Source organism: Uloborus diversus, chromosome 10 (genome assembly GCF_026930045.1).
Source record: "Uloborus diversus isolate 005 chromosome 10, Udiv.v.3.1, whole genome shotgun sequence".
NCBI classification, from domain to species: Eukaryota; Metazoa; Arthropoda; class Arachnida; order Araneae; family Uloboridae; genus Uloborus; species Uloborus diversus.
Window position 1 is genome coordinate 123,297,401 of NC_072740.1, and position 13,157 is coordinate 123,310,557.

The 13,157-nt window shown below is 33.8% G+C and overlaps 1 protein-coding gene across 1 annotated transcript in view; it reads left to right on the forward strand.

Moving 5' to 3' along the window:
* The first annotated feature begins 435 nt into the window (after nucleotides 1-435).
* LOC129231162 (serine beta-lactamase-like protein LACTB, mitochondrial) overlaps nucleotides 436-13,157 on the forward strand; it is a 45,602-nt gene continuing 32,880 nt past the window's right edge. The window contains exon 1 of the mRNA XM_054865410.1: nucleotides 436-450. Coding sequence (XP_054721385.1) covers nucleotides 436-450 — 15 coding nt within the window. The remainder of the gene's footprint in view (nucleotides 451-13,157) is intronic.

The window sequence follows — 13,157 nt, forward strand, 5'->3', positions numbered from 1 at the left end:
GTACAAGGACGATCAATAACTCTATTTTTCCCAGAAAATGCGCATTACTTTCATAATGAATCATGTATACTCTGTTTTTTTTTTTTTTTAATGTTAATAAATGATTCTATCAAAGATGAATTATTGGAAGAAATGAGACATTACGTTCTCGATTGATTTCGAAACCAGTGAGTTAAATATATTCTTTCGCACTGACCTCCGACTCAAATATTGTTCCCATAGCAAACAAAAGTGCTCTTATTCAAATGCGCTTCGTACGGTAGTTTTTTTTATTTATTTATTTTTTTAAATAACAGTTAAAAATATTTATGTCGTGGGAAATGAATTTAAAAATGCTTAATCGGGTAGTTAAATTATTTTCATCTCTTTGTGAAAGGTATCTGACGTGCTGCCGAAACAAGGCCGTAGCCAATATATTTTTTCGGGGAAGGAGACATGGGTAGAGGCAAGGTTATGTTATTTGCAAAAATTAAATTGAAATGTAATTAAAAAAAAATAGTACCAAATAATTATCATAGTTAATTAATTAGTTCGCTAGTATTTAATAATTAATTCATATTACACCAGAATTGTTTATCAGTGAGTAATGATATTTTTATATAGGATCTATATCATTATCACCATCTGATGACCATCCGACTCAACAAAATAAGAGGACTGCGTACACTTATACGATCTATAATATATTGAACAGTGTTAATTACATGTTTTCAATTACAAATCCATAAATTCAATTCATAGTACTGAATATGCCCACGTAAAGATATAAAATAATATTGTTTTAATTTATTTAGTTATATAAATAATATCAAGGTACGTCATTTTAAATTTTGTCCCATAGTTTTCATAAGAAGAAAGAAAGAAAAAAAAGAATCAAATTGGATATGAAAATATTTATAAAATAAGTAAAAATGAATACATTAATAATAATCTATAAATGGCAGTTTATTTGTGTGTGTGTTCCTTATACAAATTCACAATGCTCAGGAATTCACATAGGGTAGTTTTCATCCCGCTGGGGGGGGGGGAGGAGGCACCTGGCACCCCCTCCCCCACAGGGAGGTTTTCTTTACACAAACCCACAGCTTACCTCGGATGTTTGCCGAACTTGGTACAAATGTCCTTCTATGCTCAAGAGTTCCCATAGGTTTTTTGGCTTGCCCTGTGAAACGGAGTGTTTTCGCCTATTGATAACAATGACTGAATTTTTGGTCTGAATTTTAATTTAAAGTCCTGAAATTGCTCTTTACTACAGTGCAGCGGGTAATAAGTAATACTAAGAACAATAATGATTAAATGAAAGGAAGAAAAAAAAACTAGGATGCGAAAAGTTTGTCTGCAAAAATAAATAACGAAACAAATGCACTATAAAATGAATCACTATCTGCCCCAAAAGAAAACACACACTGCCATTGGCAACTCGTATGGGGGGGGGGGAGGCAAAGTGAGCAACAGCCCCCTCACTTCTAAAAGTAAAGGGAACTTGCCCCCCCCCCCACTTTTCACAAAACTTCACGAGTAGCTGTTGTTTTCGCAACACAGTTATTTTTTTTTTTTTATGCGGTGGATAGGGAACACATAAAAAAAGTCTCACATAGAAAATAACCCAAAAACTTATAAAATTTTGAAAGAAATCAAAATAAACCAAGTGATGATAATTTTTGCCGAGTAGTCGGACAAAATTTCCCGAATAAGGAAATTTTTGGGAGGTCACAGGAACTTCCCATCGGGGTGCCTATGTCGTAACTTGAAGATACTATCTCGCACTCGTTTTAAAAATAATTTCGTCAATAGAATCCCAAGATTGAAATTTAAATATACCGCACAAAAAAAGTCGCACCAGAAAAAAAAAAAATCGCATAGAAAAAGACCGCATAAAACAGGTTTGGGTGTATTTCACAAGAGTAAAAACTAAAAATTCCAAATAAATGTACTTTTCTCAATTTTTTTTCAAAAGAATGCAAATTTGAATTGGAATGGGGGTGTGTACAGTGACCCTCCGTCTCGAATTTAGCGTCTAGATTTTACATTTTTTAGAGGTCATTTAATGAGTAATGTTACAATCCAAATTCAATAACATATCCCAATACATTAAATAATTCGCTGAAACTCAAAATATTCTTGGTTAATTTTCAAACTGTTTTCAAAAAACTATGCACAAATATCTAAACTTTAATTATTATTCAGCGAATTAAAAAATATTAATTCAATAAAAAATAGAAATATTTGAAGAAAAATTTCGAAAAAATCAGATACTTTTATTTTGAAAAATCATATTTTTTGCAGAAAACGGTTTTTTTATTTTTCTATTTTGCCGAATAAAAATTAAAGTAAACTGTTTGAAAAAGATATGCTCCAAATTTCATTACTTTATCTTTATCAGTTCTTGACTTATAAGAGTTTGCGAATAATCGGGAAAAATTGCATCATGTAGAAAAACGCGTTTAAAGTTTTAAAGCTAAGTATAATATAAATGTTCGCAACAAAAATAATTATAATCTTCCGTTTTAATTAAGGTAGAAACAAGATTCAAACATCCTTTTAAGCAGAAAAAAACAAGGCATTTTTTTTTAAATGATAAAAAAAAGCAAAATTTGACGATTTTTGTGTCCGGACCTCCTTAAACTGATAAAAAATTATATATTTTACTTTCACAGTCCACATTAGCAGTAAATTAGTACATAATATTTCTGTACATTGAAGTAGATTTATTGGCTTTAGGAAATCATAAAAACATTTAAAAAGAACCTCACAAAAACTCTGTAATGAAAATTATATAAGGGAAGGGGCACTTCTTATACAACTGCGCTCCCTCCTGTGCCTAATTCAAAAACTATTTTCTGGATCCGCCCATCTGGAATTGACAAACAAACTATTAAGAAGAATTAAAGTTTTAAGTTAAGCAAACATAAATTTTATTTTATTTTTAGAGCTTCCTTTTCTATATCAATATTAAGAGACAAAATCCCACAATATAGCAGCCTCCTATCGTAATAATACGAGAAATAGTACTTTACTCTGAATCTGAAGGAATGGCATTGCTAGATTATTGAGCAATCACGGTTGCTTATTGTTCTCATTTGACCGTTTTTGATGTTCCGTGCCTTTTTCAGCTTGGACCAGAAGCCTCTGCAGCACCACCGCCCACCGTCCTCTGCAGGCGACGCGGCTGCCCTGGTCCTGAGCTATCCGCTTCTCCTGGTCGGAGGCATGTCCTACACACACGCACGCTCACACTCATACATACACATACACACGCCTACATGCATACACACAGGTCTACGCACACACACAAGCCTACACACTTACACACACAACTATGCACACGTAACCGCCCAGGAGGAGAGGCAGGCTTGGAGGGGGGGGGGGCAGGAGCTGTTTCTAGAAACAATAACTCCATCAATGAGTAGGGTCCTGTCTCAGTTCGTGATTGCGAAAAACATAATTTGAATTCAAAATTTCACAATTCAAATTAATTTTATATAAAAATGTTTTTTTTAAAAATTATTTTACCGTTTTTTCACTATTAAATTTTTCAAGCGTAATTTTATGTACTATCTGCAAAAGGAGAGAAGGAAATAAAAATCACAAGAAAAATGCAAGGCAACATTAAAAGTTTATTCGTGAATCAAAAATTAATTTTGACGGAACGTGTTTGTAATGTAATTTCTTTATTTATTTTTCCAATGGGAGGGATTAATCACTACAGCCCACCCCTTGAAACTTATCACTGCCAGACAACAGACGACATTTACTACATATCTGTCAATCTTTAGAAGCGAGATGTTGAGTTTTCCCCTAGTAGGGTTGCTCGCACTTGAAACGTCGCCAATTTCGTTCAAAGCAGCCAAGCTTTCAGAAAACGATCGCCAGTGCATTGTGCCAACTTGTAATCAATTCAAACGTGTTTTTCGTACGTTTAAAAAATAATTATGATTACCAAACAATTTATACACAACGATCTTCCGAATGCTTTCTACTTTAACCGTTTGGTAAATAGTGCATCAGTGATCTAATTCTATCTACGTGATTACGAAAAATTGTTAGTGCAAAATATCATGCATTTTGCTAAAACATTCTCATTTTTTGTCCGTACTATCAATTTTAAGTGTAAAAATATTTCTCGTTCCATACGATTATCTTTTAAACGCAAGCAAGCATATATTCGACCCGCTTGTTCAAAAGTTCTTCTCGCCTCAGCTGTTTCTGCCGGACTTCCTTTTTATGTTTTTAGCAAAAGTAAAATTGAGGCTGAAACGGTTGATGAAAATTATGAAGCAAAAGAAATTAATCTGTCCATATCATATGACAATGCGATTTTGAAATGCCGTGATCTTCTTCAGCGTATTAAGGTAAATTATTTCAATTTTCCCCTACTTTTTCTCTTGTTATAAAAACTTGTTCTGATGCTGCTTTAAAAGGTTTTTTTTTTAATTGCATATGTAATAAAAAATTGGTTTATCTTCATACCAGTTTGTATATTTTACATATATTAAACTGGCAAAATAAAATCCTTTGATATGTATTAAAAAATGTCAAGAACAAAATCTAGAAATAAGTCATATCCATTGAGAAAAGTTAAATAGAGATCAAGTAATATTTGGGGGGGGGGGGGGGGGGGGGACCTCTTTCACTGCCATTACAAATGTGAATATTTCAATGCCATGTTATTCAAATAAATAATTTGAAAGAACAACTTAGTGAGTTAATATTTGCATTATATAAAGAGCAGCAAAATGTGTAACACATGATAGCATAAATTATCATTTTGAATTATGATAGCAAGAATGACTCATAGCAGGGATGCCTTCTGGGGGGGGGGGGGATCATAGTACACACTGCATCATTAAAATTTTAGTGAAGGTGCTAGGGGTGGATGGTCACCTCTGACTATGGGTATGTCATTTTTTTTTGTAGGGAAATGTCAAGTGTTACACTTAGGTCATGGAAATAAGCGTATGAGATATCGTTTACAGGGTTCAGTCATAAATCAGGCAGAAAATGTTATGGATCTGGGTGTCTTTATAAATCAGGACTTCAAGTTTAGTCAACAGTGCAGTATTGCTAGTAACAAAGCCAACAAAATGCTTGGGTTCATCAATAGATCTATTTCAAACAAATCTAAGAAAGTTCTTCTGCCTTTATATAGGAGTTTAGTAAGACCTCATTTGGAGTATGCTGTTCAGTTCTGGTCTCCTTATCTGAAGAAAGATATTTTTGTATTGGAAAGGGTTCAAAGAAGGGTAACTAAATTAGTAAGGGGACTCTCAGATTTAGATTATGATACCAGACTTAATAGGCTTAACATGTATAGCCTGGAGCAAAGGAGAGTCAGAGGGGACATGATTCAGTTATTTAAATTTATCAAAATGAAAGATGTAAATGGATTAAATTTTTGCGGGGAAAGCAGGACAAGGGGTCATTGTTTTAAGCTATTTAAATCTCAGGCTAACTTGGAAATCAGGAAAAACTACTACTTTAGCAGGGTCGTGGGCACTTGGAATAGCTTACCGGAAGAGGCGGTAATGAGCAAGGGGGTGGATAGCTTTAAGAGGGCCATTGATCTTCATGGGGACTAATTAATTGACTAGGACCAGCCTAGCTGGGCCCAGAGCCTGTTGCTGGTCGTCACATTTGTATTTGTATTTTTGAAAATTTTGACCTATTAATGATAAAGCTTAGCCGACATTTAGAGGGATGAATTGACCCCCCCCCCCCACTTGGAGAAATCAATATATAGTTACCCCTTGCTATATTTCATTCGTCGGAAGACAACAAAAAAGCAGGTTGGTTTGAAGGCATGATAAACCAAGGTATCACAAAAATTAAAGATTTAATTAACATAATGTAATTGGTGATTATTTCTTAGATCAAGTTCTAACCCGGGGAGCTCGGCAGGATGCAATTTTGGATCTAGTTTTCCCTGACGTGGGAAGTTGTGTTCAGGGATTGTGTATAGGGGATCATTTTGGAGATAGTGCCCATAACAGTATTAGGTTTTGGATTAAATTTGATAGGTACAAAGATGAAAAATTTAGGTTTATGCTCAATTTCAGAAATACTGATTTTTTTTTTTGCACCAAGGCATAGCTTGAAAGAGGTATTTTTGTCAGGATTAGAAAATAGCGATATAATTCTCCAGCAGACCGACTCAGCCTGTTGGCCAGGGCCTAAGGGAGCCTAAAATGAGGGGTGAAATATATGTAGAGAGATTTAGGGATAAACAATATGGAGGGCGCCCCATAAAAGTCATTGGTGACGGGCCCCAGAATTTCTTTGCACGCCCCTGGACTGACTAGAAAAAAGGTTGGGAATTAAAGATTGAGAGGGGAACACAATTTGCTAACCAATAATCTGTATCTGTTAAAAGCTTTAATTTAAAGATTTCTTTTAGAAATAACAAAGTTTTTTTCCCTTTGCTTCTTCTTATTCTTATTAACCCTTTAAACACCGCTCTATGTCCCAAGTGTAAAATATTGAATTGCTTCATAAAAATTAGATTCTTAGGTAGGCTTGCCAGACGTCCCGGATTTTTAGACAAAATCCCAGTGTCCTGGCCGGTTTACTTAGGGTCCCGAAAAAAAATTATTTGATTGTAGACGACCGAAAATGTTTCGAAATAATAATTAAGAAGGATTATTTAGAATAATTACTCTCTCTCTTTTTCACCGTACTGTATGAAAAATGAAAACTGTAGAAGAGCGATATTCTGCTAATAGATATTGTAATACTGTTATCGTATTGTTTTGTCTCCCCAATCGTTATCAAAGGTCGAGTTCAATATTAGGCACTAAAGGGTGCAGCTTTAGCGCCAGAAGAAATTTCGCTGCACATTACACCCATTTTCGCTTGGAATAATATTGAAGTCGCTCGTCTTGGCGACGACCGTTTATGAGAGAGATAAAATAAGTCTGCACCAGTTGAGAGAGTATTTTCTTTGATGAACAACGCATGGTCTGATGATAGTGGCTTGATGAAGGAATCTACGGTTAAAGGCTTAATTACATGTAAATATAATATCGGATTGGATTATACCGATTTTCATAATAAGATTAAATCTAAAAAAGACTTTCTGAAAAAAGTCCTATCCAATGAAAAATACTTGTAAAACTTTTATCCTCATTTCAATTGTTTCTTCTTATTTAAGTAATCAGTAAATATTATCAAATTTATGGTTAAATTTATATACTTGTGTCATTTATGAGTAACCCTAATTTAAGTTCGTAATTACGACCAATTTTGTCATAGCATTGAGAAAAAACTACATTCTTAAAAATCAGCCAGCGATGTGAATACCCACAAAACTGTGAAGCAGGGGGGGGGGTATATTCCGGCATCCCGGTTTATCATTCCCTTTACACAATGCACGAGAAATTTTCGAAATTTTTTTAAACATTTTATTTTGGGCATGTTCCCGTTAGGGAACATTGGCGTGTTAGGTTAAGTTTTTTACTAAGGCGATTATGCTTTACGCTCATTATATAGCTTCAGTTTTGAATTAGAGTCAGTCAATAAATAACCAGACAAAGGCTATGAAAAGAGTTTATTCGACATTTTTCAAAAATTCTGACTGGAATTGTTTCAACACTTATCCCACTGGGAAATTAGTTGCACAATTCCAGGCTCATAAAAGTCCTTTGGCTAATGCTGGCACCATTTACGCACACACTCCTTTCATCGTCCAAATGAAATCTTTGTCCCCCGAAGTGCCTTCTTGAGTTCCCCAAAGATGTGGGATCACATGGGGATAGATCTGGACTATAAGAGACGTGGTTCAAATTTTCTCACTTAAATTTCCGTTAAAGATATTTTTTTTTTGCATTGGCTGTTTGTGGTTCCAGTAAAATCTTGCGTACTGCCATCCTGTTGAATGACAGCCCTAGACCACAGACAGCCAATGCAAAAGGAAGAACTTTTACGGATATTTAAGCTGGAAATCTTGAGCCACCCTCCTTATAGTGCAGAGCTATCCCCATGTGATCCCACATCTTTGGGGAACTCAAGAAGCCACGTCAGGGACAACAATTTCATTTGGACGATGAAGTATAGGAGTGCGTGCATAATTGGTGCCAAGCAGCAGCCAAAGGACTTTTATGAACACGGAATTATGCAATTAATTTCCCAGTGAGATAAGTGTTTAAACAATTTCAGTCAGAATTTTTGAAGAATATCGAATAAAATCTGTTTTACAATCTCTGTCTCGTTATTTATTTACTGACCCTCATATCTATGCAGAAATGCTTGATATACATGATACAGTAAAACCTGTAAAGTTGACCACCCTTGTAAGTTGATTACCTGTCTAAGTTGACCACTAAAGTAATGCACCGCGAGTGGTCAACTTACACAGGTTTCACTGTATTATGTATTTTAGGTAGAATAATTGTTCGAGGAGGCACCATTTAAAAACTCAATAACTATTTTATTTACAAGACGAAACGCCATCGCCATTCCATAACATGCCACCCTGAAATCGAATCCTTTCGAGCTGGCATACCTTTCAAGCTCGAGTTGAGTTGAAACACAACATTGAAAACAACTATTACGAAAAATAAAATATGTGGAGTGATAAATTATATATACACAGCACATGATACTATTTGTCACATTCATTTCAATTTCAAATGTAAGTATTTCAAAATATATAAAAACTAGCCAACACCTGCAGAACTATGCACTGTGCTTTGAATTGTTTCATATAGCATTCCACTCTTGAAAAATTTCAAAGAAAGAACATTATGAAGAACAATAAAAAAAAATAAACGGATTAAAGTAAACGGAAAAAAGTACATTCACAAAAGAAGGCATGTTGTTTGAAGACATCAGTAACAAAACTTCGTTAAATACAATAAGGCCTGGATTACCCAATAGGCCATCCTAGGCGCTGGCCTAGGGGCTCAATCCGAAAAGGGCACACTTCACGGAGGAAAAAAAAAATAAACAGCTTCTTGAAAAAAAAAAAAGTGACACGCTAGTATATCAATAAGAAAAATTCAATTTGAATACATTGTGACCAGTCTGCTAGGTAGAAAAAAAGCAATTGGAGAAGAGGGGAGGGGGCGTAATGCTTGAGTCGAGGTCCTTTTCCGGTCAAAGCAGATAATTTTCAATATCTTTGATTTGAACAATAATTTCCTTAAATTATAGTTTTGTCCATGGGCAGACTGAGTCCTCCAAGAGGGCGCCAACCTTAACTCCAAAGGGCGCAAAAAAAAAAAAAGTACATGTTCGAGGGCAGGGTGGGTGAGGCTGGGAAACTGTGGTATAGCGGAGTACGCTAATGTTCCCAATTGGGAACAATGAAGTTTGTTCGCTTATAAGATGTACATTTTTGTTGGAATTTATTATCAGTCATATTTGGTCATCAAAAAGATCATATTTATTGTTACTCTAGAATATCAAAACAGTTAAGCATGTTTTAAAAATATAATTTTTTTAACCTGCCTCCGTGAAAATCGGTAAAAAAGCACGTTTTTGCAAATTTTTGTAGAGAAAAGAAATTGCAAATTAGAACTAGTTTTTCTTTCAAAAATTCAGGTCTATTTTTGGCAATGAATAGAATAAATAGTCCTCACAAGCAAAACTTTATGTTTTACGATTTTTAAAAATTGATATTCCCATTTGGGAACATTCACGCTTAAAAGGTTGAGAAAACGAAGTTTTTTTAATAGCTTCGTTTTCTCAAGACATGTGCTTTTCTTAAGGGCACACACCCAGAGCCGGATTTACATATCTTACTCCCATGGGCCCGAACATTTTTGCTGCCCCCCCCCCCACTTGTTACTTCATTAAAAAAAACGGTAATTTTATTCAAGGGTATAATGTTTCGATTTTTATAACTTTCACTTCTGTTCGTTGCATAGTGAATATAACAGAATATAAACAACCACGGAGACCCCTATTTTATAATACTAAATGTTAACTTTATCAATGGTAAAGTTGACGTCATTAATATGTAGTTATTGAACTCCGCTAGTAGTTGACAGAACATTTGACTTCTTGTCGCATTTTTTTTGAATAGTTAAACTTTTGTAAATTGTTAGAAAAGGAATTACTTTCTTTGACCCAGGAAACAGATGTTGTGAGTATGGAAACCCATTTTCTTAGAGAAATGAGCATAACACTATAGTAAAAACAAGTAATGTATAAAAAAGCTTTTTTAAGGCAATTCCTACTTAGGTCAACATAGAAAAATAATACATGTACTCTATTAAGCACCATTTAAGCGTTAAATAGTTTAACTTTCTGATGAATCATTTTTCATTTTAATATAGCTTTAGGTATTGTTTTAAGCCCCGCCTCGTTTAAAAATCAACCATTTAAGTTTATACTTCAACAACTTTGTTCCGGCAGTATTTAACATGCAGTTTGTTTTGATTTGTTTTATTTCATGAAACATTTTGAACTTGCACAGTGAAATGATGAATAATACAATGTGAACAATAAAAATGAATATTAATGAATTTACTATTGAAGGCTCACCTTAATATAGCATGAAATTAGTTTCATTAAAAAGTTCACAATGATTAGTTAATTAATTACTTTGATTATAGAATATTGCATTGTCATCGCATCTGAGGTCGTGTTCCAACCCAGAAAGAAATCTAATGACAGGAAGTGGGTGAAAATTGAGCTGCATGATTTAAACAAGATATATATAAACAATTGAATAACATACTGAAAGGCAACGCCAAGTAAACTATTTCTCATGAAAAGAAGATTTTATTGCTGAAAATATTACGTACTTTGTTACAGAAAGGTATGACAAGAATGGGATAAAATACGGAATTGAAATAAATGACAAGTTGCGGGTATGCTTAAGAGTGTTTTTTTTTTCTCTTACATTTTGCCGTGGATACAAATGGGTCTAGTTCATGAAAAAAAAACTAATTCTTATGGTGGTAGAACTCAAAAATTACTTTTATATAGCTATGATATCTTCATTAATTTTGAAATATGATTTATATTTTTATATATTTCGAAATAAATTCTTACGCTATTACACTACTTTGAACAGATTCAGTCCCACTCGATTCATTATGGTCGTTTTAAAAACTAACAATGCTCATGCTAGTTGAAGTCAATTAATATTTAGAGGAATTGAACAAAAAAAATCAACAATATTGAAACACTAATTTTTCTCAAATTTAAAATACCTTGAACTTCCAATTCGAACAACATTAAAACCAAAAGGATGATAGAGAAACTCAGAAACTGTGCTTTTGAATTTGCAACTAAATTACAACAAAAATAATTAAAATAAATAAAACTATTTTATTGCTGAATTTTTTTATTTATCATTAATCAAATTTAGCTATTTAATCATCAACACTCAACAAGAATTTTGAGTAAGAACGGTCTGAAGCACTGACGCAGACAATGAGTTTTTTGATGCGATGATTTTTTTCATCTTTAACTCGTCACATGAGCACAACTCAAATACTTATATCATATTATCAAGTTTTGGGCACATTAGTTTGAACGTATATTAAATGGCTTGATTAATGATAAAAAACATTCAGGATAGAAAAAAAACCTAAGAAATGAGTACGTTCCAATAAAACTATGATTTGATTTATATATACAAAAAAATTCAGCAAGTTCCTTAAGACAAAAGCACTTCAAATACTTAAATTCAAAGGACATTCACTACTGGTGGGTGAATAGCAGTAAGAAATTAACATAATAAATAACATTATAGATATATAAACTTACAGTTGAAATTTTAAAAAAGGTGTTTGCACTTGATTATTAACATATTTAGAATACAAATAATAAGAGCTGTTTCATTAAAACCTCTTACGTCTTGTTTACTATTGGCAAATGTATCAATAACCTCATTAAAGTCTAATTTAACAGTTAAGTCATTTTCAATAGCCAAAATCGATGAATGAACTAATTTTTGTTGGCCTACTGAAGATCTGAAATAATTTTTGATCCGGGAAACTGCACAGTTAGTTGCTGGTGTGCATAAAAACACTTTAAGGCAAATGCTTATGTTAGGATATAAGTCTTGGAGATCTTTTGATTTTATAAATCGATACAGTTCTGACAGGGACATTTCTTCCGTACTATCCGGTTTTTCTTGGGGCAGGAGTCCCTTTAGATGAATACACTCGATCACCAATGAAGAATATTCAATGTCAGCTGTATAAAACTTTTGCAGTGAGGCTGCTGCTGCTGTTATTTCTCCCACATCTAAGTTACGTAGATTTGACAAAAATGCAAGTCTATTTGAAAACTCTTTATATACACCAATTCTCTTATTCAACTCGGTCGAAAGCTTATCAGTTATTGTTGCACAATTTTCTTGCAGGCAACGGATCTGGTTTTCTTCTGTTTCCCCACCTTCTTCAAGTTCAGATGAATCTGATTCATCATAGAATTTACTCCTCTTTCTCTGTCTCTTATTGCTTTCAAGACAATCACTGTCTATGCCAAGAATATTTCTAATCTCCTGTAATTTCTTCTGCGCATCAGTAATAAAAAAATATGAAGCATTTCTCAGCTCGTTCAGAAATTTTTCAAGGGAATTGTATAAGTTAACAACAGTGTACAGATTAATTCGATGGGACTGTATTTTTTTCGCTTACAGAGTTAAATTCGTTTAGTACATTCCCCCAAAATGATGCCATGAATATTGTTTCAAGAGAAATGAGTTCTTTTAAAAGCCCTTTAGCTTTGCTCTTCGTAATTCCGTTCTCTTCTTGGCTATCGGTCATACTCTTTAGGCATTTTGCAATAGGCTGAAAACTTCTATTTAAGCTTTTGCAAGCATCTTCTCTTGCTGACCATCTGGTTGTGCTTAGAGTTTTAATTGTTAGGTTCTTCTCATCGGGTTTATAAAACGACTCAAGGAGGCTCCATCGATGGGTAGATGAAGAGAAAAAATTGTAGAGTGTCTGCAGTAAGTCAAAAAAATTTTTCGCAAGAGTACAACATTCTGCAGCATGGGATCCTACTAAATTGAGAGAATGGTCAGAGCAAGGAACGTAAGATATCAATAGATTTATTTCTTTTAGCTTGGCTTGTAAGCCATTATATATTCCAGATATGTTGTATGCGTTATTAAACGATTGTCCACGACAGTTTTGAATGTCTAAATTATGTGTCTTCAAAAATTCGAAAACTGCTTCTGCAAGTTCTACACTTTTATG